We start from the raw sequence: 23,109 nt of genomic DNA, 5'->3' as shown, positions 1-23,109 counted from the left end.
GTGCAGCAGGTTAATGAGCTGGACTGCAAGGTCGATTTGACCTCACCAGTCACTCCTCAGAAAACCTATGTTGTTTGTTGTTACATGCCTACGAGTCAGTTCTGACTTACAGCAACGCTGTATAGCGTTTCCAAGGAGGGGTGGTGGGTTTGAACCACCAACCTTATGTTTAGTAGTCCAGTGCTGGTCCTACAACATCACACCAGAACCAACTCGACAGCACTTAACAACAGAGTCGATTCTATCGTAATCATGAAGTTGAATTAGAATGAAGGTATGTTAAATGGAAACAGTCAAACTCAGAAATTAACATGCTATGACAGGATCAGAACATGTGGCCCGAAAGAGAAAACTTGAAGACATGGTTGCAGGATAGCATGAAATTAAAGATAAATTTAAGGATTTATTATAAGAATCAAAGATAACTTCAATGCCAGAGAACATATCAAACTAAAATTATTAGTCCAGCATTGAAGCTCTTCAGCCACTGCCATTTATCCAACTCCCAAATCCTATTTCTCCCTGTCTACCTTCTCCTTCTCTAATATCAGAGGCTAATCTACTAATCAGAGCATAAACATTCCTGTTCCCATCCCTCTTCTGTTACGGTGCCTATGTCTCAAGTTCACAAACAATTTTATAAACTTTGCTTCTTTTAAGGATGTCTTCTACCATTGGTCCCATTTTACCTGCCAGTCCCCTTATTTGTATGTTCTATAGTGATTTCCTCTCAAGTACTGGGCAAGTACTCAGGATGTTTCTTAAAAGTGAGGATGATGAAACTTTGTCTCACGTACTCTGGGTGTGTGATCATGGAAAACAACTAGTAAAGGACAAAACACTTGGTAAAGTAGAAGGTCAGCAAAAACTATGAAGGCCCTCAATGAAATGGGCTGATATAGCAACTGAAACAATGGAATCAAACAATGATTTTGAAGATGGTGCCAGACAGAGCAGTGTTTCATTCTGTTGTATATGATTGCTATGAGTCTGAAATGACTTGTCTATACTTAACAACAACATAATACGACTACCTTGTTTTAATTGAAAATTAAAGTTTTATAAGAAAATATTTTCCTTACTCTAATTTTTTATGCAGCAGTGGGAGCACTTACTTGTCTATGCCAAGAAATGTAGAATCCAACTACTACCTGGCCAGGGAGTCCTAGTGTGGTGCTGTGGGCTAATGCGTCAGACTGCAAAGTTGTTTGAACTGCAAGGTTGGTGGTTCAAGCTCATCAGCTCCTCCTTGGAAACCCTATTCAGGGTTGCTCTGGGTCGGAATCAACTCAATGGCACTTAACGACAACAACAACTACCTGGCCAACCAACTGAAGAGATATCTATGTTTGCGCTGATTGCAAAGAAAGGTAACCTAACAGAATGAGGAAATTATAGAACAATATCATTAGTATCTGGCAAGTAAATTTTTACTAAAGAGAATTCAAAAAGTACATCCACAGAAATTCAAGTTGAATTCAAAAGAGGATGTGGAACCTCCTAAGGTCTGCCTGACCCAAGTCATGGTATTTCCAAGCATGTGAAAGATGGACAGTGAGCAGAGAAGACCAGACAGGTATCAATACATTTGAATGATGGTGCTGATGAGGAATATTAAGGCTAAAAGCAGAGAATATCAGAATGATGTTTACCCGTGCTTTATTGACTATGCAAAGGCTTTTGATTGTGTGGATCATGACAAGCTATGGACAATATTGTGAAGTATGAGTATTCCGGAACACTTAATTGTGCTCATGAGCAATCTGTACATGAACCGAGAGGCAGCTGTTTGAACAGAACATAGGAACACTGAATGGTTAAAAATTAAGAAAGGTGTGTGACAGGGTTATATTCTTTCACCATACTTGTTCTGGTAGTGTAGTGGTTACGAATCGGGCTGTGAACCTTAAGGTCAGCGGTTCGAAACTACCAGCTGTTCCACGGGAGAAAGATGAGGCTTTCTACTCCTGTAAAGATTTACAACCTTGGAAACCCTGTACAGGGTTGCTATGGGTCGGAACCGATTCGACGGCACTTAACAACAACAACAACAACAACAATTCAACCTATATGGTGAGCAAATAATCCGAGAAGGCTGGTTATATGAAGGAAAATGGTTATATTAAGGAAAGACTTTTTTAAAGTATTGAAAAGCAAAGATGTCAGCTTGAGGTCTAAGGTGCACCTGACCCAAGCCATGGTACGCTCAATAACCTTATATGCATGTGAAAGTTGCACAGTAAATAAGGAAGATTGTAGAAGAATGGATGCTTTTGAGTTATGGTGCTGGAGGAGAATATTGAAAAGTACCATGGGCTACCAAAACAACAAACTGATTTGTGTTGCAAGAAATGCAGCCAGAGTGCTCCTTAGAGGCCAAGATGGTCAAACTTCATCTCTCATACTTCGGACATATTGTAAGGAAGGGCCAGTCACTGGAGAAGGATATCCTGTTTGGTAAGGTGGAGGGTCAGAGAAAAAGAGGAAGAAACCCACAGAGATGGATTGGCCAAGTGGCAGCATCAAGGGTTCAAAGGTGGCAACAATAGTGAGGTTGGCCCAGGATTGGACAGTGTTTCATTCTTCTATGCATAAAGTCGCTATGAGTCAGCACCGACTGGATGGCACCTAACAACAACAACAAGGACTGCCAAAAGAACAAACAAATTTGTCTTGGAAGACGTACAGCTGGAATGCACTTTAGAAGCAAGGATAGCAAGACTAAGTCTCACATGCTTTTGACATGTTATCAGTAGGGACCAGTCCCTAGAGAAAAACATAATGATTAGTTGGAGATCATGAGAAAGAGGAAGACCTTTGACGAGATGGCTCAACTCAGTAGCTTCAACAATGGACTCAAATATAACAAGAATTATGAAGGTGGTTCAGGACCAGGCAAGTGGTTTGATCTGTTGTACACAGGGTCAACAACAACATTCGAATTGGTTTCTCCTAAGTAGATCTCCTAAGAGAAGCACTTTGGTCCTCACATAGGTTCCATATGCATCTTTAGCAGCATCTTAGAAAACAAAATTGTATGGTATGTGCCCAGAGAAAAAGCAATGTTAATTCTTTCCAACTGATTCCAGTTGGACTCCAGTTCTGCAACCCCCTCTTCCTCTAAATGTTTCTTTTTAAAGCAAACCCATGGTTCAGTGATACTGAAAATTAAGGACTACGGCATAAAGATAAAGGTCTAGGCTTTATCTCTAACAGAGACGACAGAACATTAAATTTGCCTCTCGAATTTCTCTTGCTTGAACACTAACAAAGACTCTTAATGGAAAGACAATCTCCTGAATGTACATTCATTTGAGGCTTTTTCACCGGCACCTCATGATTCACAAACTATTTTAAATAAAATGCATAAATTGGAGGTGGCCTTCAGTTGAGATGAACTGGAAGAGGTGAGGCATGTCCCTCCACAAAATGCATATGACCTGCAGCCAAAGTACCAAGATAAAGCAGCAGAGTTGATTATGCAGAGGTTAATTTACAAGATTGAAGAAAGGAGTTGTTAAGTACTTGTCCCTCCTTCAAGCTTCTCTGATCCCAGTGAGTTTGCTCCTATGTGCTACTCTCTTATACATTCGTTTCCTTAGTTTCAGATTATGTTCAGGCAATGTGGTTCACACTTCAAGTACCCATGACTTCCTTCTCATATGCTGAACAACATTTCCAACCAACATTTTCATCCCTTTAGTTCCTGACCTCACGAAGAAAGTCTTAGTTACCACATTAACTTGGTGGTTTTGGGTAGAGTTCTGGACACCATTTGAATTGCTGCTATAAGTGGTTCATTAAGACAAGTTCAAGCTTCTTTCCCACACAAACATGACAACTGGGAAGGATGTTTGCAAAGTGTACAGTGTCTCTCATCAGAGAGCCAACAATGAAGAAGACATTCACCAACAGACATCCATGACAAGCTCAAAAAATAGAGATTCCTCAAATACACACAATAATCACATTATAACCATTGAATTATTCATTCTCACAAGACAGGTAAGGAGCTATAAGAAAAGAAAGAAAAAAACACACCAACCAAAAAACAGGAGGAATGAGAACTTTAGTTGAACTAATTTCTTTTTCTCCTTTTTAGCATCTTGGACACTTACAAGTCTGAAATTAAAACTCGTGAAAAACAGCCGTATCAACTTGCTGTGGTGACTCAAAAGTTGTCTTTTCTCAACTCAACTTTGCTGAAACACTTGATTCATGTTGTTCTTATTTAACCTAATTTGCATTGATTTAATCAGTGCTGGTATGCTTTAAATACATAATAAATTGGGATTCTGCAACTTAGATGACTTAGAATAGCTAAATTTCAATAAAGCTCATTTCAATCTGTTAATGTATACGGTTTTGCCAAGGGGTTTAAAACTGTGGAAAAGATGCAAACTTGCCACATTAGAAGAGGGGAAGGCTTAAAAGATACCATCCAGATGAAATCATGGAATCATTTACTGGATGATAATATGAAAAGAAATCTGTGTGTGTATACGTATGTATGTCTTGATTACAATCTAAAAGCATCTTCAACGTTTTGGTAGCATAGTTAGAAGAAAACTCATATATAAATGCAGTGAATTTAATTTTATTCTTTTCCCTTCTTGCCAACACACAACTCTTTCCTGCTTCTCTGTACTGCTCTGCAAATCAAGTGACATCCAAAGTGGGATCTCTTCTTGCCCATTTGGCAGCCTCTGTCACCACTTTGCCAAGCAGCCTGCATGGGGAGGATTTTCTTCCTAGCAGTCATGGGGATTGGGTGACTTGTACTTACAATGTGTGCTGAATGGCTGGTCACTGTTTGCCCCTGTCCACCCCTGCCCCTCACCACCACCCCCACTCCCCTGCAAACCTTTTAGAGTTTATGGCTCAATCAGCCAGCCTGCTGTCAGGAATAATTGCATTGGCAAGAGGTGAAACCACTTGATGGTGAAATTGTCTGTATAAGCGTTCTGCAGCACCTCAGAGGTGCCAGGAGAAAACCTGCAGGTGCTAGTCCAGAGTTAGATAGGAAGCAAGAGTGATCGAGAAGCAACCACCATGACTGACAAAGAAAGAACACCGTACTGGGAAGGGGATCAGAAAACTCCTCTGTGTCAGTAAGGCTGTGTGACCTTAGATGATTTCCTGATGTCTCTGGGTCTCAGTTTCTTTATGAGCAAATCTAAGGGGGTTGAATTTTTAAACGTCTCTTATAGCTCCTAAGACAGCATGTGATGTCTAGGACATTTCAGATTTGTGTTCCTTTCAATTAAATGATGCATCTCAGAAATGAATGACCAGGGCAAATCTCAGATGAATACAAAATGGAATGATTCATGCCTTTGTTCATATGACTTTTCCTGAAAAGTACCTCCAGTGACTTTGATTCCATTGGTTGGCCTCTACAGCTTGAATGATAATTACCAGTTCTTGTCCAAAATCAATCAAACTTGGGAGCTCTGGTACACATAGGTACCCTCATTCATATTAAAGTGTATACCACTATAGCTAATGACTACTGATTCTCAATTTGAGCCAGAAATGAAGGTAATTAAAAGAGAGGAGCTGGAGTTTCACATTTGATTCTCTCTGTCACCTCCCTGAACATCTTTGTCAAGAAGCTAACCTTGGCCACATTCACTCTTCCAAGCAAGGTTTCTCAACCATCTTTGAGGATATTATTGTTTTTTGTTTTTTGTTTTTACAGAGGACGATCAAGTACCAGCTGCTCTTAGGAACCTATACAGGTTCACAAGTAGGAAGCAACTTAACAGCACTTAACAACACTAAGGCCCAGATACCTGCCATTAACGATGCAGATCTTCTTCCCACAAGTTGGAAGGAAAGAGAGAGCTAGTTGTAAGAAGCCCTACCTACAAATGGTTGTGAATGGAAATGACCAGGTATCAGGTAAGAGCTGTTATTTATACGTTGAAGAAAAGCAGCAGAATTTAGTACAAAGTTCAATACGGGTTATGTGTATGAAGGGGAGCAGTTTTCATTAGACTTCCCTGTGTCCTTTCCAGTCTACATCCAGTCTACAGTACATTCTTCTGGAGTAGGGTGCACTGCGAAGTACAGTCATCCCCATGACCTGCACATGTCAGGGGCAGGTCTTCCCATGCTAAACAGCAGAAACTGTCTTTAATCCACGGGGACCCCATAGCTATCTATGGAGAGTGATTAAAGCCCCAGTGGGATCTCAGTCAAGTCTCCCTGTACAGAGACATCTGTTTCTGCCACCCTGGGTCTCACCCACAGGGACTGAGATGGCTTCTAAGGCCGCCTGGGTTTGGAAAGCATTACTCCAACCACCACCAAAAGGGCTGGCCTACTGCAGAACTCCAGCGTCCGCAAAGAAAAAAAAAAAAAAAACAATCTTAGCCAAACCACCAAATCATTGCTTTCCCCTGCCTCCTCCCAGTTTGCTTTTCTAAAGCAAAGAACCAAATGTTGATTTCTCAACAGATTCCTACGTATCTCTTACACGTAGACGCCTTTAAAGAAAAAGAAGAAGAAAAAAAAAAAAAAAATGCCGAAAGGGAACGGGGAGAGAACAGAATATTTCAATTTCCCACTTGGAAATATCTTGTCATTGATGATGCTGCCCCTACTTCTACCCCCTCCCCTTTTTGAAATACGGGTAAAAAAGCTGAAAGTGTTTTCCATTTCATCAAAGAACATGTATTACTTTAGTGGTTGGGTAAAATGTTGGTTTTATGCCCACCCCTTTTCAATCTGCCCATGTCTGAGGTGCTCCGGGAAGACGCACAATCGTGAGCAGCTTACGACACTCAGTGAGCAGTTAGTGCTTGTGCAAGCTCGCGCCGCACACAGCTTGGCAGAGGGAAGGAGCCAGGGCGCCTCTCGCCGCTCCCCGCGCCGCCGCCCGCGCCGCCCGCACCGCCCGCACCTCCTAGTCGCCCGCCGACCGCAAAGCATGAGCGAGTCCGCTCCCCGCAGCCGCTCCAGGCGCGAATGGCAGGAGGTCTCCGCGGAGTAAAAAGTGGCGCTGGTCACTGGTGGTTTCCAATGACGGACATTAACCAGACGGTCAAATCCTGGGGAGTCGCGAGCCCCGAGTTTGGAGTTTTTCCCTCACCACAACGTCACAGTCCTAACTGCAGAGGGAAAGGACGAAGGCAGGAAGGCGAAGCCCGGGCTCCGGCACGTAGTTGGGAAACTTGCGGGTCCTAGAAGTCGCCTCCCCACCTCGCCGGCCGCCCTTGCAGCCCCGAGCCGAGCAGCAAAGTGAGACATTGTGCGCCTGCCAGATCCGCCGGCCGCGGACCGGGACTGCCTCGGAAACACAGAGGGGTCTTCTGTCGTCCTGCATATAATTAGCCTGCACACAAAGGGAGCAGCTGAATGGAGGTTGTCACTCTCTGGAAAAGGGTGGGTAAGACACTTTTTAATTAAATTCTTTCCCGAAGATTTTTTTTTTCCTCCCTTTTCTTTGCTGCAGCATCTAACATGGACTAAATCACCATCTCTTTGATCTTCCCGTAGCTGTGAACTTTCTATGCTGCTCAGCTTTCTGCATGCTTAGAGGTGAATGTGTGTTTTCTCGGGAGCGGGGGGAGTCCTTCTTTATTTCTCTATATTTATTTGATTTTTGCCCTTTTCTCCCCCTCCCCCTCCCTCGGAATAAAATATGATGTAGATTTCTGACCGAGCGCTTCCAATGGACATTCTCCAGCCTCTCTGGAAAGATTCTCGCTAATGGATTTCCTGCTGCTCGGTCTCTGTCTATACTGGCTACTGAGGAGGCCCTCGGGGGTGGTCTTGTGTCTGCTGGGGGCCTGCTTTCAGATGCTGCCCGCCGCCCCCAGCGGGTGCCCGCAGCTGTGCCGGTGCGAGGGGCGGCTGCTGTACTGCGAGGCACTCAACCTCACCGAGGCGCCCCACAACCTGTCCGGCCTGCTGGGCTTGTCCCTGCGCTACAACAGCCTCTCGGAGCTGCGCGCCGGCCAGTTCACGGGGTTAATGCAGCTCACGTGGCTCTATCTGGATCACAATCACATCTGCTCCGTGCAGGGAGACGCCTTTCAGAAACTGCGCCGAGTTAAGGAACTCACGCTGAGTTCCAACCAGATCACCCAACTGGCCAACACCACCTTCCGACCCATGCCTAACCTGCGCAGCGTGGACCTCTCCTACAACAAACTGCAGGCGCTCGCGCCCGACCTCTTCCACGGGTTGCGGAAGCTCACCACGCTGCACATGCGGGCCAATGCCATCCAGTTCGTGCCCGTGCGCATCTTTCAGGACTGCCGTAGCCTCAAGTTTCTCGACATCGGATACAATCAGCTCAAGAGCCTGGCGCGCAACTCTTTCGCTGGCTTGTTTAAGCTCACTGAACTGCATTTGGAGCACAACGACTTGGTCAAGGTGAACTTTGCCCACTTCCCGCGCCTCATCTCCCTGCACTCGCTCTGCCTGCGTAGGAACAAGGTGGCCATTGTGGTCAGCTCGCTGGACTGGGTTTGGAACCTGGAAAAAATGGACTTGTCGGGCAACGAGATCGAGTACATGGAACCCCATGTGTTCGAGACTGTGCCATACCTGCAGTCCTTGCAGCTGGACTCCAACCGCCTCACCTACATAGAGCCCCGAATCCTCAACTCCTGGAAGTCTCTGACGAGCATCACCTTAGCTGGGAACCTGTGGGACTGCGGGCGCAACGTGTGCGCCCTGGCCTCCTGGCTCAGCAACTTCCAAGGGCGCTATGATGGCAACTTGCAGTGTGCCAGCCCCGAGTACGCGCAGGGCGAGGACGTCCTGGATGCAGTGTACGCCTTCCACCTGTGCGAGGATGGTGCCGAGCCCACCAGTGGCCACCTACTTTCGGCTGTCACCAACCGCAGTGATCAAGGATCCCCCGCTGGCCCGGTCACTACGCTCGCCGACAGCCAGGAGGGGCAGCCAGACGGCACCGCGGAACCGGCCACCGTGGCTCTCCCTGGCGGCGAGCACGCTGAGAACGCGGTACAGATCCACAAGGTGGTCACAGGCACCATGGCCCTCATTTTTTCCTTCCTCATCGTGGTCCTGGTGCTTTATGTGTCGTGGAAGTGTTTCCCCGCCAGCCTCAGGCAACTCAGACAGTGCTTTGTCACGCAGCGCAGAAAGCAAAAGCAGAAGCAGACCATGCATCAGATGGCTGCCATGTCTGCCCAGGAATACTACGTTGATTACAAACCGAACCACATTGAAGGAGCTCTGGTGATCATCAACGAGTACGGCTCCTGTACCTGCCACCAGCAGCCAGCGAGGGAATGCGAGGTGTGATGGTCCCGGTGGCTCTCAACCCGTGCACTACCAAATACGACTGGGCAGCCGGGACGGGCCGGCGGGCACCAGGCTGAGGTCTCCTTGTCTGTACTCTAATGCTCCTTGACTGAAACTGTAAGGGGATCTCTCCCAGGACTTGACATTTTAGCTTTATTGTGTCTTAAAAACAAAACAAACCGAAATAAAACACAACAAAACCCCACCCCACAACCTTCAGGACAGTCTGTCTTAAATTTCATATGAGAATTCCTTCCTTCCTTTGAAGATCTGTCCATATTCAGGAATCTGAGAGTGTAAAAAGGTACCAATCATTGATTTTTTTTTTTTGTAAACTAAAATGTTTAAAATAAAATAGCATTTACAGTTTTTACAGACTGGTGTAACCTAAATGGATTGTTACCTGTGTTACAAGAGAAGCAACAGTTGAAATGCCCTTCCTTGGGGAGAATCCAATGGCCAGAGAAAAATTCAGCAGCAAAGTAATAAGAATCCATATGGAATTTTAAGAAGGGCAAACAAAGCTTGTCAGTATAGTAATTTAGCTTCATTTAACCCACAGGAGTGAGGACTTAAGCATTAACAAGACCTTTTACATTATTCTTAGGTTATGGAGAGTAGCAATCTAATCACTTCAAAGCAAGTGAAAGATGGGCTGAGGATTGGGCATCGCTGCTCAGTTTTTTAAGACAGAGAGCATTGCAAATGGCTCTTAACAGGTAGTGCCAGACAGTTTATTCTATGAACAAAAAATATTTTTGCATATAATGTAATCATCTTTCAAATCAATTCAAAATCTCACAAATGCCACTTGTTCATAATTCTCTTATGCCCCTGGATTCTCCAGACTTGGTAGCATTTGTGCCCTTTTTCATATAATCCCTTGTGAAAGAGAGTGTCCCCCCTCCAACATTTCCTGCTCTAGCTTAGCTGAAAGGAGTGAGGCAGAATCCAAACGCTCCATAATGAAAGCTGTGCTCTGGAGAATATGTCTAAGACTGCAGCAAGCTCAAGTTCTGAACAGTGCTAACACACTCTTAGTTTCTATGGGATAAGATGAGAAAATCCTATCTAAGACAAAGGGAGAAAGGCCTACAGGGTAATGACTTGTAGCAAAATACATTAGAGACTGGCAAGATCTCATGGGAGTGGATATCATCATTTGATAATGTGTTTGCATATTATTGAATCTAGGAATTATAAAGGGGAATATTGGGAATAATAAAGACCAGTGAGCACTTGGTAACCCAAGACAGAAAACTTGTTTCATTTGAGATTGCTCTTTTTGTGTAATGCTCGATTTTCTTGTGTTTTTTATTTATTTTTTAATTTCGATGTTCAGAGCAATGATTGCCCCTTCCTACCCTCTCAAATATTTCCGGGTGCATCATTGAGATTTAGGTTTTTTATTGGACTAAGAGTGAGGAGGTGGTGGTAGTAGCAGTTGGTGGATGTGGGTGAAAAAGAAGGGGGAGGAGTGTGCATTGAAAGGGAGGGGCGTCTTTCATTAGTTAACCATGCAGCAAATATATGATGGAAAGAAACTGTCATGGATGACAAATGGTAAAAACTGAAACAGTGTTGTCCATTTTCAGAAGTCATTCTCAAACTCAGGTGCTCACCCACCTAAATGATACTAGAAACTGACCTGTTTGGTTTTTTTTTTTGTTGTTTTTTTTTAAAGTAAGAAGTCCAAATAACAGAAAGAGAAATGAGGATAAATCAGTAACCACCACCCTTGAAAATGCAAATGCCCCCAGCCACCAAGCTGGAGAGGCAAAGCCTGCTTCTTGAAATGCAGACTGGTACCAGTCAGGCAGGTGGCATGTTTCTCTTGCACCAATGGAGAAACCAAGAAGTCTAAAAATACTGCTTTTAAGAAGCAGTTCAAGAGAAATATTATGCATGTTTTTAAGCTGTCCATTGTATGGAGAGCGCTTCTTTGAAACACAGATATACACATACACAACACATACATCCTAGCTCATTCTTCCAGACCAGGAAACTTCACCCCGCTTTGTGATTCAAACAAGACATTCTGACACATACCATACACATATGGTATTCAGACTGTTAAGAAAGGTGCTTGGTTTGGTAACTCTGAGGAGGAGGTTTTGGATTTAATCTAAGCATGATGATTTGAGGTTGCTGTTTTAACTAGCATGGCCCTTGGAGGGCAGGAACAAGGTTCTCTCAGGGCTGTGCCTCTCATCTATAATTAAACCTCAGTACCCCGTCCTCCTCTGGAAGATATGCCTTTATTTTTTGAATCCCCAAATCGTGTGAATTGAAGGAGGGCTCATTAATTTAACCTCTCCACAGGAAGGGTATAGGAATCTAGTGTCAAAAAGATACTCTGACTTGGTGCATTAAGGCTTGTGTGTTGGTGTGCTTTGAGGGAAAGCTTCCAGAAGCAAAGCCTTTCTGGCAAACATCATAACTGCAAGCTCACCTTAGCATCACCATCACCACCACCAATATGAATATTGGAAACTCTAGATTTTATCGCCTGATCCAAAGACTTCTTTCTTTCTTTTTTTTTTTTTTTTAATTGGCCATGAGAAAGAGAAACTAATCGTGTCTTGTTTTATGCAGTTACTTCCTCTATACCCACCCAAACAACTGAACACCCTGTATGTAAAAGATACTGAAGTCAAAGTAAATCTAATGAAAGATCATGATGAAGAGGGAACTTATTCATGGCTGAAGCCTTGAAAGCAAACGATGGCTACAGAAACCCTGTTCTTACCTTGTGTGTGTGTCTACATTCCTGCATAGTGTGTCTATGTAAGCAAGCAAACACAAAGATGTTTTCTACAGAGGAGGATTTAGCTCACATCATATCATCATGCTCATATGACTCTTGCTATGGAGACTGGCAGAGGGAGGGAGAAGTCATGGATAAGGGAAAATAGTAGTTTTAACTAAGATTTTGTGACACTTGAAATCTTTTCTCTCTCATATTAATTAATCTCTAAACTTCAAGAAACATGCTCTGACCCCGCTAAGTAAACTACAGGCAGTTAATCTAATTTTTAAGGGTGTAGAACATTTTTTGTTGTTTTTCCTACAGAGGGTGCTAATCGCATTATCCTGTGTGAGCTGAAAAGAATTTAAGGCCTCAATTCAAGTCTCTGCCTGGACATTGCAATGGATTAACCCTCCATATGCAGTACCTTTGTAGCTGATTAAAGTTCAGTGATGCTACTGGGGTTTTTTGAATATATATATATATATATATATATATAGAGAGAGAGAGAGAGAGAGAGAGATAGAATATATGTAAAGGAGTCCTGGTGTGGCGCTGTCGATTAAAGCACCAGACTACAAAGCCATTTGAACTGTAAGGTTGGCAGTTCAAGCTCACCAGCTGCTCCTCAAAAACCTTATATAGGGTCACTATGGGTTGGAATCGACTCGACGGCACTTAACAACAATAACATATATGTAAAAGCTTTTGTAAATGACAAAAGACAGTTGCAAGCCAGTTTTAGACCTAGTAGTTTTTTTAAATTGTGCCAGAAGGAGTAGATCAAATGAAAACCATCCTTAGATCTGTTCTCAGAGAAACTGCATCCCTGACTGTCTTCAGCCAAGGTAGCCAGACCAGGTACTCCACAACCTGCCCCATGCTTCCAAGACTATAAAGTTGCCATCACACACACACACACACACACACACACACAAGGTCATTCTAGGGAAAGAGAGCTTTTAAAACAAACAAAACACCTGTGTTTATATTCTACCAAGCACTTCAAAGTATAAGAATGCTTACTTTTCCCCTGCCTCCAGGAAGGCAGACATTTGGTATGATTTAGCACCAACAACACATTTATGAGTATGTGTAAGTAATTAGAGGGGCAAATGTCACTTGTTATTCCTCTCATACTTTCCAAACAACAACACACAGATCACTGAAATATTAAGGACCACCTGCTTTTCTGGGTTATATTAACTAATGTACCAACAAGTTTGCTGCCTGTCCTCTATCTGGAATGACCTTATAAAAAGGAACTCTCACAGAAAGCAGAAAATGGGAAGATCAGAATTTCTATCTGCTTTGAAGAATAGATATCACAGTGGTTCAGGGAAGTCCAAATAATTATCTCCTCTAGATCAGTAGTTATGTTGATTGATTTGGGTTTCCCATTGGTGGAAAGCAAAATAACAAGAAATTAGCTAGAACAATTGTTAAACAGGCTTTGGAAATGAAGTTTAGGGAAGGTGCATATCCCTCCATATACATATACATACTTATACATATCTAACCAAATGTATGTCTATATATGTAACTGTATACACGTAAACCGTCACATCACATGACTCCCCGCAAGCATTAATTACCCTAATTTCTTTCTTCTTCTTCCTTCTCTCAGGAAAGAATCCAACAAAATCAGTAACAATTAAGGTGTTAAAGGATTGATACGGCCATCTGTATTTTCAGGCATTTGTGAATAGTCAGGGGACACTCTACAGGCTAGAGGATCTTCTGGTCCCTCATATCATGCAACAGTGGTAAGAGCCAGCATATGACAATACTGTCATTTGAGAATATTTAGTATATATGCATTTCACCATCAAAAACATGCTGTACAGTGATTCTTTTCCAAGGATCCAGGAAACAAAATTCTTATTCCTGACTGGACATCATCTCCTGACCGTCTTCAATTGGACGTGATTCCTTAGGACTTTTGTTTTCAGTAATCCAAAACAAGGGTTTACCTTTTACATCTCTAAGGTTTATTGTACGAAAGTAATGCATACACTATACGTTTTTGCATACCTAGCAACCACCATATGTTATTTTCATAAGCATGGTGTATATATATATATATATATACATCTTTCTGACTTCAATTTCTTTTTTTTCTGCTGTCCAACAGATTTAATATTAAGTCTTCCTTCTGGTCCTGTTGATACAGAGATTTGGTTCCCAGCAGCAGAACCTCACCAACCTGCCTTTGAGTTTCTAGGCAGCCCCTCTCCCAGCAGGATTCCTTCCTTGGTCTGTAAAAACTGCTTTCTCAAATGCAGGAATAAAAAAAACTGTTCCCATCCCCTAAACAGCCCTGGTCAGGGCTAGAGTGACAACTCAGGTGGGCGAAGCATGTGCACCACAGCTGAGGGAATTCTTGCCTGCCACCCAGCTGACCAGTCACTGTGCTCAGGCAGTTTGAATATCCTGCCCACATGAATGCAGCAGAGTACAGAGGGGGTCATGTGTCTCTGGCTTGGATGAGACAGGTCTGATTGGCTTCCCAGGAGCCCTGTAGGACTGGGGCAATGTACATCTGCACCCCCACCATCCAGCTGTCCAGTCTCAAGTGGGACCAACACCAGGGTCTCTGAGCAACTATGGGAAATGGCCCCCACCCACTACAGAAATAGCCTGTGCTTGGGCTGTACCAGCCCCACACACAGCCCTCCACCTGTCTGGTGAGATGTACCTGCTGGGCACAGATCAGCTACAAGGAACTTCACTGCCTTCAGGCCTGGCTGCAAAGTACCCCACAGCAAACTCACAGTTTCAGGTGTTTATTTTCTGATTAGCAGGAAACTCTCAAACTCAATCCATGACTACTTAGCTTGGTTTATGCCTTTAGTATACAAATACGATCAAAAGTAACGTTATCAAACTATTGGTGAATGGAACCAAAATTGACTTCTTGAGATGTCACAAGATGTACACGATGTAAATGCATGGGCACGCTATGCCAGCCCGCTGTATGTGTGCTTGTGTTATCTAAGTGGATGTACTATTTGTGTGTTGGGGGCGGGGGGGAATGGTAGAGATGAGAAAGATATGGATGGAAGGAAATAAAATATATTGAGTGATTACATTGTAGATGCCTTTACCTAGATCTCAATTTGTGAGGTACAAAGAATCTCCTCATCTTTAGATGAAGAACCCAAGGTTTACAGAGGTTCGGTACTTGATGCAAACTCACCCAGATAGGGAAAGCAGTGAGGTCTGTTTTGGTGCCCTTTTTGCTACATTGTTTTTTCTTTCCTTGAAGTAACTACTCCTTCACCCAGCAAAAGAGTTTAGGACTAGTTTGGGTATAGAGCTCATACCCACTGAATGCATTCTGCTTTCTTCACAGTTATGGGGTTAATAGGGAAGTTACAATTTGGGGTCAGAAATGCTCTGGGCACAGTTGTTCTAGTCAGTTGCTGGTTAAATAAGTGCCCGTAGGACACATCACTGTACCAAAAGCCTCAGCCTGAAGGCATTCAACTCTAGATCAGTAAACCAGCAAACCCAGCTTTCCCAGTTATGTGCCTGGAGGTACCCCACTCTACAAGCAAACTTCCTACCCAAAGTCACACAGCTTTCCTTGTTCCCTGGGCTGGGAAGTCCACTGCTCTGTCTGGTGCTCTGGTTCTTGGTTCTGCTCCGGCTCCTCCGGTGTCACAGCCTTCTGTCTTTTATGATCCAACAATCCCTCGACTTGGTATACATCCACAGGAAATATAAGCCAGGACACAAGGAGATATATGCTGTTCATCGCAGCACACAACACAAAAACGGGCTAGATTCTCAACTTTCATTAGTAGATACATCCTTCTGGCTGCCTCGCCATCCATGCCATGCATGTGGTAATTGGCCACAATATAAATGCTGCCATTTTAAGTCTCTACCGCAATGCATTCTTGTTGAATAACTTGGGTTCAATGCTTGGTATTGTTACTGTTGACTCATAGAAACCTGTATACATTTCTAAGGAGCAGCTGATGGGTATGAACCGGCGACTTTTTAGTTAGCAGTGTGGTGCTTACCATACAGCGCCATATCAGGACTCCGGTACAATTCTAGGACTCCGAAATTCTGGCACCAACTTTGTTTGCTCCGGCTCCTAGTAACTGTGTAATTCAGGGTACTCCCAACAGATGAGGCCTTGCACAGGCCTGTAGCAGAAAGGTCCAGTAGTCATCCAGTCTAGTATCTTAACAAAGGATTTGGGATTCAGAGACATCCATATGTTACTGTCAGAAATATGTCTGCATTTTCTTTTGTATGATTAAATGAATGTTACCTCTATATGGAGGTCTGGTAGCCTAGTGGATTACAAATTGGGCTGCTAACCGCATGGTCAGTAGTTCTAATCTACCAGCTGCTCCATGGGAGAAAAATGAGGCTCTCTGTGCCCATAAAGATTTACAACCTTGGAAGTCCTATACAGGGTTGCGATGAGTCAGAACCACCTGGATAGAACACAGATACTACTGCCACCACCAGAACTCTATGACACTGATTGTCAACTAGGGGTGAAGCTGCCAGTGGACATTTTGATAATGTCTATTTGGTAATAGGGTGGGGATATGCATCTAATGCGTAAAGGTCAAGCATGCTACATAACAGTCTACCATGCGTAGGATACCTTTTTCAAAAACAGCAAAAAAAGACATATATATGTATTTTTTAATTGGCTCATATACATGTGAAAGCTGGGCAATAAATAAGGATGACCAGAGAAGCACTGATGTATCTGAGGAAGATTGAACCTACCATGGATTACCTGAATAGCATATGAAACGGCCAGAATGCTCTTTAGAAGCAAGGATGTTGGGACTTGGTCTCATGTACTTTGGACATTTTGTCAGGAGGAGTTGATCTCTGGAAAAGAACGTCATGCTTGGTAAAGTAGAGGGTCACCGAAAAAGAGGAAGCGCTTAAAGGAGCTGGATTACCAGTGTGACTGGGGAGTACAGGATGGGCAGTGTTTTGTTCTGTTGTACACAGGGTCACCCTGGGTCGGAACTGTCTCAATGACACATCACAACAACAACTACACACACACCCACACAAGAGAGGACTTTAAAAAGTTCACAGAGAAGAATCCATTTTCTTTTAATTCCATTTTTCTAAGAAAATTTTGAAGCCCCTTCAGTTGTGTGTGTGTGTGTGTGTGTGTGTGTGTGTGTGTGTATTTCGCCCAAAATGTCAAGATTGTAAAGCCTTGTTTCATGGTCTAAAATAGGCTAGCTGAACCAACATGCTGTGCGTGAAGGGGCCTTTCTGAAGAATTAGGTTTTGGTACACCTAGATCTTGTGCCTTTTAATCTTTCTAGTTCTTGCTAGGAAACTAGACGCCTAAATTTAAAACCCTCAGGTTGGTTGCCAATCAGGCAAAAGGAGCTGTAGTTAGCACATGCTTCTCAAAGAACATATGGCAAAACTTAAATTAACTGGGACAAAACTAGTTAGAACCCTCAATTGACCCACTTTTTCTTAAGCAATACCTCATTTAGAAAACAGAAAATAAAAATCAAATCAAGCTAACAGTGGAGATTTAATTAACAAGAAGGCAAATGAGAAACATAATATTCCTTCCAGGAAGTGTAATTCAGCCCACCTGTCTGAGCTTTTTCTTCCTTCAACCAAGCCTGGGGCGTCTTTGAGGTGGGCATGAGCCTCAATTTTTAAAATCAATGTGCTCATTCTAGTGAGGAATTGTTATTTTTGATAAGTATCATTGAGTCAGTTCATTGTGACCCTGTCTAGGGTTTCAAAAGACCAGCTGGTGGGTTTGAACTGCCGACCTTGTGGATCGCAGTCCAGCACTGATGCTATAGCACCACACCAGGAGTCCCTAGTTAGTCAGCGAAGTGATCTAAGATCTCAAACTTCAAAAGAAGATGGTCTTGAGAGGCAGGTACCTCAAACTACAATACTTTTGAGGCCAGGCGGGCAACACAGATGAGTGAAGTTCACAGGCAGATGGCATAATAAGGGAATAGGGAGAGTTCTCTTTTTAGAAGGTAATTCACATTTAACAGCTTCTGGTTAACTAAAACTCTTCTGCAGGCCTGGCGAGCTAAGAGACTTGTGAATTCACCACCCTTAGAAGGAACAGGATCTAAAAATCAGGAGACTTGATCTTTCAATTTGGTACTTTAAAGGACATAATTTGTGATCATCAGATAATCACCTTACTTCAATGGACCTCTGTTTCTTTGTCTTTTCAAAGATTTAAGAAATCATCCAGACATTCTCAGGAGACCTTCTACGTCTTTGCTTTGTTAAAGATCATTTTCCACAACAATAAAACCTGAAGTAAAAGTGGTTTTCAAGCTAGTATCACTTAACCAGAAATTTACAATTCACATGAACTCCCATTCCCCAGACACATACTAATTGATCAAGACTTGCCTGCACAAGAATTTCTCAAAGGTACAGAGAAAATCACAGGGAGACAGGGTCTTCAGAATGGTGGGTGGGGATCAAGGAAAACATGACAACACTCAGGCATGTGGGTGGGGAAAACTGTTTTTGAGAGAATGCTGGGCGTGATCGTGGGAAATCCTAAAGAGGATACATTCATGTACCCACACTTACCCACACGTGAGGTGTGCTCGGAGACAGGCACAGTCAGCTAAGAGGAAAGCCACAGGGAGATGGGAAGTGTAGAAAGAATTTGTACAGGACTCTTAAAGTAGTTAATTATATGTGTATGTGAGGAGCATGGTGACTCTGTAGAATAAGCACTGGACTGCGAACCATAAGGTCAGCAGTTCGAGACCACCAGCTACTCCGAGGGTGAAAGATGAGGCTTTCTGCTCCTATACAGGGTCCTTATCAGTCAGAACTGACTCAATGGCACTTAAATGTAGCAAAATTGTATGTGGGTGAGTTGCCAAAATTGCTACTAGGAATTCAGAGCCCTTTAATTGAGAGAGAGAAAAAGAGAGGGATAGAGGGATGCAGAGATGGACAGGGAGAAAGAGAGGTGAGAAGAGAGAAAGGAAGAGAGGAAAAGAAGAGAGGAGAAGAGAAAAATTATGATGGAAAGATGTTTCAAGATCTGTTGCTCAAGTAATCATCATAAGTCTCTGTGGTTCGATGACGCCTCAATCTTTTTCAGTCATTTCTGTCTTTATTCTGATCTAGCATGTGGGCTGTTTGCGTCTTTTAATTGCAATGTTAGAAAGCTTTTTTTTTTTTTTTTCCCCTTGCTATATAAGAGGGAAAAATCATGGCTTAGCTGTAGCCTTCATTCTCTTTTGCTCAGCTACGAGACGGCTTCTCAGTTTTTTACCTTGGCTACATATTAGTATCATCTGGAAGCTTTAATAAGCACTGATACCCCAAGAAAGGCTGATTTAATTAGTGTGGGGTGTGGCATTGGAGTGGAGATTTTTTTTTAAGCTTCCCAGGTGAGAATCACTGCATATCTAGCTCATTCAACATCCAGATCCCCAAGTTTGATTGTTGTTGTTGTTGTTGTTAGGTGCCATTGAGTCAGCAAGGACTAATAGAGACCCTCTGCACAACAGAATGAAACACTGCCCAGTCCTGGGCCAGCCACACAATTGTTGCCACGCTTGAGCCCATTGATGCTGTCACTCTGCCAGTTCATCTCGCTGGGGATCTTCCTCTTTTTCTCTGACCCTCCACATTACCAAATATGGTATCCTTCTCCAGCGACGGGGTCCCTTCTGACAATATGTCCGAAGTATGAAAGATGAAGTTTGGCCATCGTGGCCTCCAAAGAGCACTCTGGCTGCACTTCTTCCAAAATGGATCTATTGGTTCTTTTGGCAGCCCATGACACTTTCAATATGCTTCTCTAACACCACAACTCAAAAGCATCAATTCTTCTATGGTCTTCCTTTTTCACTGTCCAGCTTTCACATGTATATGAGGTTACTGAAAAATACAATGGGTTGGGTCAGGCACACCTTAGTCCTGAAGCTGACATCTTTGCTCTTAAACGTTTTAAAAAGGTCTTGTGTAGCAGATTTGCCTGATGCAATACGTCGTTTGATTTCCCGACTTCTGCTTCCATGAGTATTGATGGTTGATCTAAGAAGAATGAAGTCCTTGACAACTTTGATCTTTTCTCCATTTATATTAACGTTGTTGATTGGTCCAGTGGTGAGGATTTTTGTTTTCTTTACATTGAGATGCAATCCATACCAAAGGCTGTGCTCTTTGATCTTCATCAGTAAGTATTTTAAATCCTCTTCACTTTCAGCAAGCAAAGTTGTATCATCTGCATATCACAGGTTGTTAATCAGTCTTCCTCCAATTCCGATGCCATGTTTTTCTTCATATAACCCAGCTTCTCGGATTATTTGCTGGGCATACAAGTTGAATACATAGGGTGAAAGAATACAGCTCTGTTGCTCACCTTTCTGATTTACGGCTCTTTAAAAATACCTGGTGGGTTGTGACTGGATGAGCAGGGCCGGTGGTAAGTAAAGAGACCCTACCTCTGATGTGAGAGTTACACAAGTGTGGGTGTGCTAGTAATGTGTTTTAAAGTTCACAAAGTGCTGTTCACATTCACTATTTCATTTATTTTAATTTTGCCAACAATCTCACAGACAGACACAAACTTTACCCACTTTGTAGGCAACAAGTCTCAGATCAGAAGAAGTTAAGTAACTTTCCTCACCTACACCCAGGCCTGGAACCCAAGACTACCTCTTCTAAATTAGGAGTCCTCCCCCTCCTATCTACTTTCCTTTCCTTCTCTGATTGGCGTGTCCTTATGAGACAAGTCTAGCCCTGTTCAAAAGACAAAAATCCGTAACTCTTACAAGGGAATCCTGGAGAATACATATAAAACACACTCTCCTAAAGTTTCTCCTTCTCCAAGCGGAGTCTGGACAATTATTAAACCTGTCATCAATGCTACCACAGCCCATTTATGCCACTGTCCCATGCATGACTCTTTTCTTTGCTATATGTACCTGGTGCATTCATGATGATGCTTTTAAGACAGGGGCAGAATACCAGCTCACAAGGTAAATTCAGGCTTACTTGTACCCAGTAAGCAACTTAGGCACAAGCTTACTTATTAATTTAGAGTGTACAGTTTCACTTGTTTTTCAAACCTATACCTGCTTACTGGGTACTCTATCCATGCCAGGAATTATAAATTAGAAAAGAGGCTTTAATTGTGTAGGAAGGTAGTCTATGCTTGGGAGAGAAACAAATGCCAGCAATACCTTGAAGCAGAATCTTTGATGTGGTAAAAAAGGTGAAATTGTTCCAATCAGATTACTAAATCAGCACAAGTAAACCCATGCTTACCTTGATGATTGAGTAATCTGAACCAGCTCTGAGATGTCCAAATAGATAGCAACTCTTTCCAAATATCCCTTGCACCAAAATGTTTGTTCTGTCTGCCAACTCTTCAAAGAATCCGAAAACTACATTCTAGAAGAACACCGAGGAAGGAATGGTGATAACAATTCTACCCAGAGTCATTTTCAGCTTACACAAGGCTCTCTGGAGGAAATAACCTAAAGAAATTGTTCTCTCTAATGCTTGAATTTCAGACACTGGAACAGTTGGGTGACATATTTGGCCAGGAAATCCTTCTTTGTCTCTTTCAAATGAAACAACACACGTGATTATTTACGTATAAGGCTAGATCCGCCAACAGTTTACAGTGCTTAAAATAAAGCCAGTATAAAGATAGAATCTTCCATCATATTTTGACTTCTTAAACCAAGGTCCTCTTTAAAAATCATTTTCTATTAGGTGTCTGCCATCAGTATGTTTGTCATCAATTAAGAATGCTCAGTATTGCAAACCCTGGATGACCAATACTTCTATCTCAGATTGTAGACAGCCTTTGATAAAGTGGAATGCTCCCAGACAAGCAAGAGCTTGGGTTAGACTGCCACAGAAAGGTCTGGAAAAGCCAAGTTACACATAATTAATGGAACCATGCAAAAATCTGTCTTTAGCTGACCAAGGCAATCCTGTCATTTGTCCCTCAGCTGCAGAACAAGTACCCCCTCTGTGATATCTTCTCACTGTCTCTACTCCATAGTGATTGCATTTGCAGTGAAATCTATATTTCCCTGCAGTTGGTTCTATATTTTTTTTTGTTTTTAATAATGGTCCTTCTTGGCATTCAGCTTCACATTTTACTTTCTGTCCAGGATACTTTTATCAAAGTCTCTCATATTGATCCCTTTTTGCACATTATTTCAAAAATCACAAAGGTATAAAAGGAAAAAACACACACACACACATACGTATCCATATTGTAGGGGGAAAAAAGAGTAGAACCTTTTGTCAATGAAATGCAACTAAAGGCAACATAGCACAAGTTATGGATTTTTTAGTTCCAATAGTATTATAAACTCAATCAAATTAGCACATCATTTCTTTTTCAAAGAGTTTTATGTATTTATTGAATGAATCACAGAAAAATTAAACTTGCAAATGATAGCACCAGTGAAGGCGAGGTATCAGCAAAACATTCACCCTGACACAGTACACAGAAAAAGCATCCATGTCTTCCTGGTTCTATTATGAAGAGCAACTCTCACATGGGAGCATTCATTACACATGTTACTATGTACCTGGCAAGGGGCCCTGGCGGCACAATAGGAAAGTGCTTGGATACAAACTGAAAGAATGGCAGTTCAAACCCACACAGTGGCACTGTGGGAGAGAAGCTGGATGACTGGCTTCCATAAAGATTACAGCAAAGAAAACCTCATAAGGCAGTTCTCCTTTGTTACATGGGGTCCTTATAAGTGTAAATGGACTATACAACAACACGTGTCTGGTAACCTGCTGTGAAAGCTAAGGTTTTGTGTCAACTTTGCTGGGTCAGGATTCTCAGTGGTTTGGCAGTTAAGATGTTGTTATCACCTTCATGAGGAGATTCACTAAGATGCAATCACTCTCATGATGTCATCTGATGTGATCAACTTTGATCTGATGTGATTATCCTGTGTGTTGTAAATCCTCTCTTCTATCTGGTAGCGTAGTGGTTACGAATCGGGCTGCGAACCTTAAGGTCAGCGGTTCGAAACTACCAGCTGCTCCGCGGGAGAAAGATGAGGCTTTCT

The 23,109-nt window shown here is 42.7% G+C and overlaps 2 protein-coding genes across 6 annotated transcripts in view; one reads left to right on the top strand and one right to left on the bottom strand.

Moving 5' to 3' along the window:
- Positions 1–23,109, bottom strand: part of CTNNA2 (catenin (cadherin-associated protein), alpha 2) — a 1,482,995-nt gene that overhangs the window by 571,633 nt on the left and 888,253 nt on the right. The window lies entirely within an intron of this gene.
- LRRTM1 (leucine rich repeat transmembrane neuronal 1) lies at positions 6,930–9,654 on the top strand. The gene is made up of 2 exons (XM_006866580.1): positions 6,930–7,389; positions 7,658–9,654. Exon 2 carries the CDS (start codon positions 7,717–7,719, stop codon positions 9,283–9,285), a length of 1,569 nt encoding a protein of 522 aa, XP_006866642.1. The 5' UTR covers positions 6,930–7,389; positions 7,658–7,716; the 3' UTR covers positions 9,286–9,654.

Source organism: Chrysochloris asiatica, unplaced genomic scaffold, assembly GCF_000296735.1.
Source record: "Chrysochloris asiatica unplaced genomic scaffold, ChrAsi1.0 scaffold00093, whole genome shotgun sequence".
Lineage (NCBI taxonomy): Eukaryota > Metazoa > Chordata > Mammalia > Afrosoricida > Chrysochloridae > Chrysochloris > Chrysochloris asiatica.
This window is presented reverse-complemented; position numbering and strand designations above follow the sequence as displayed.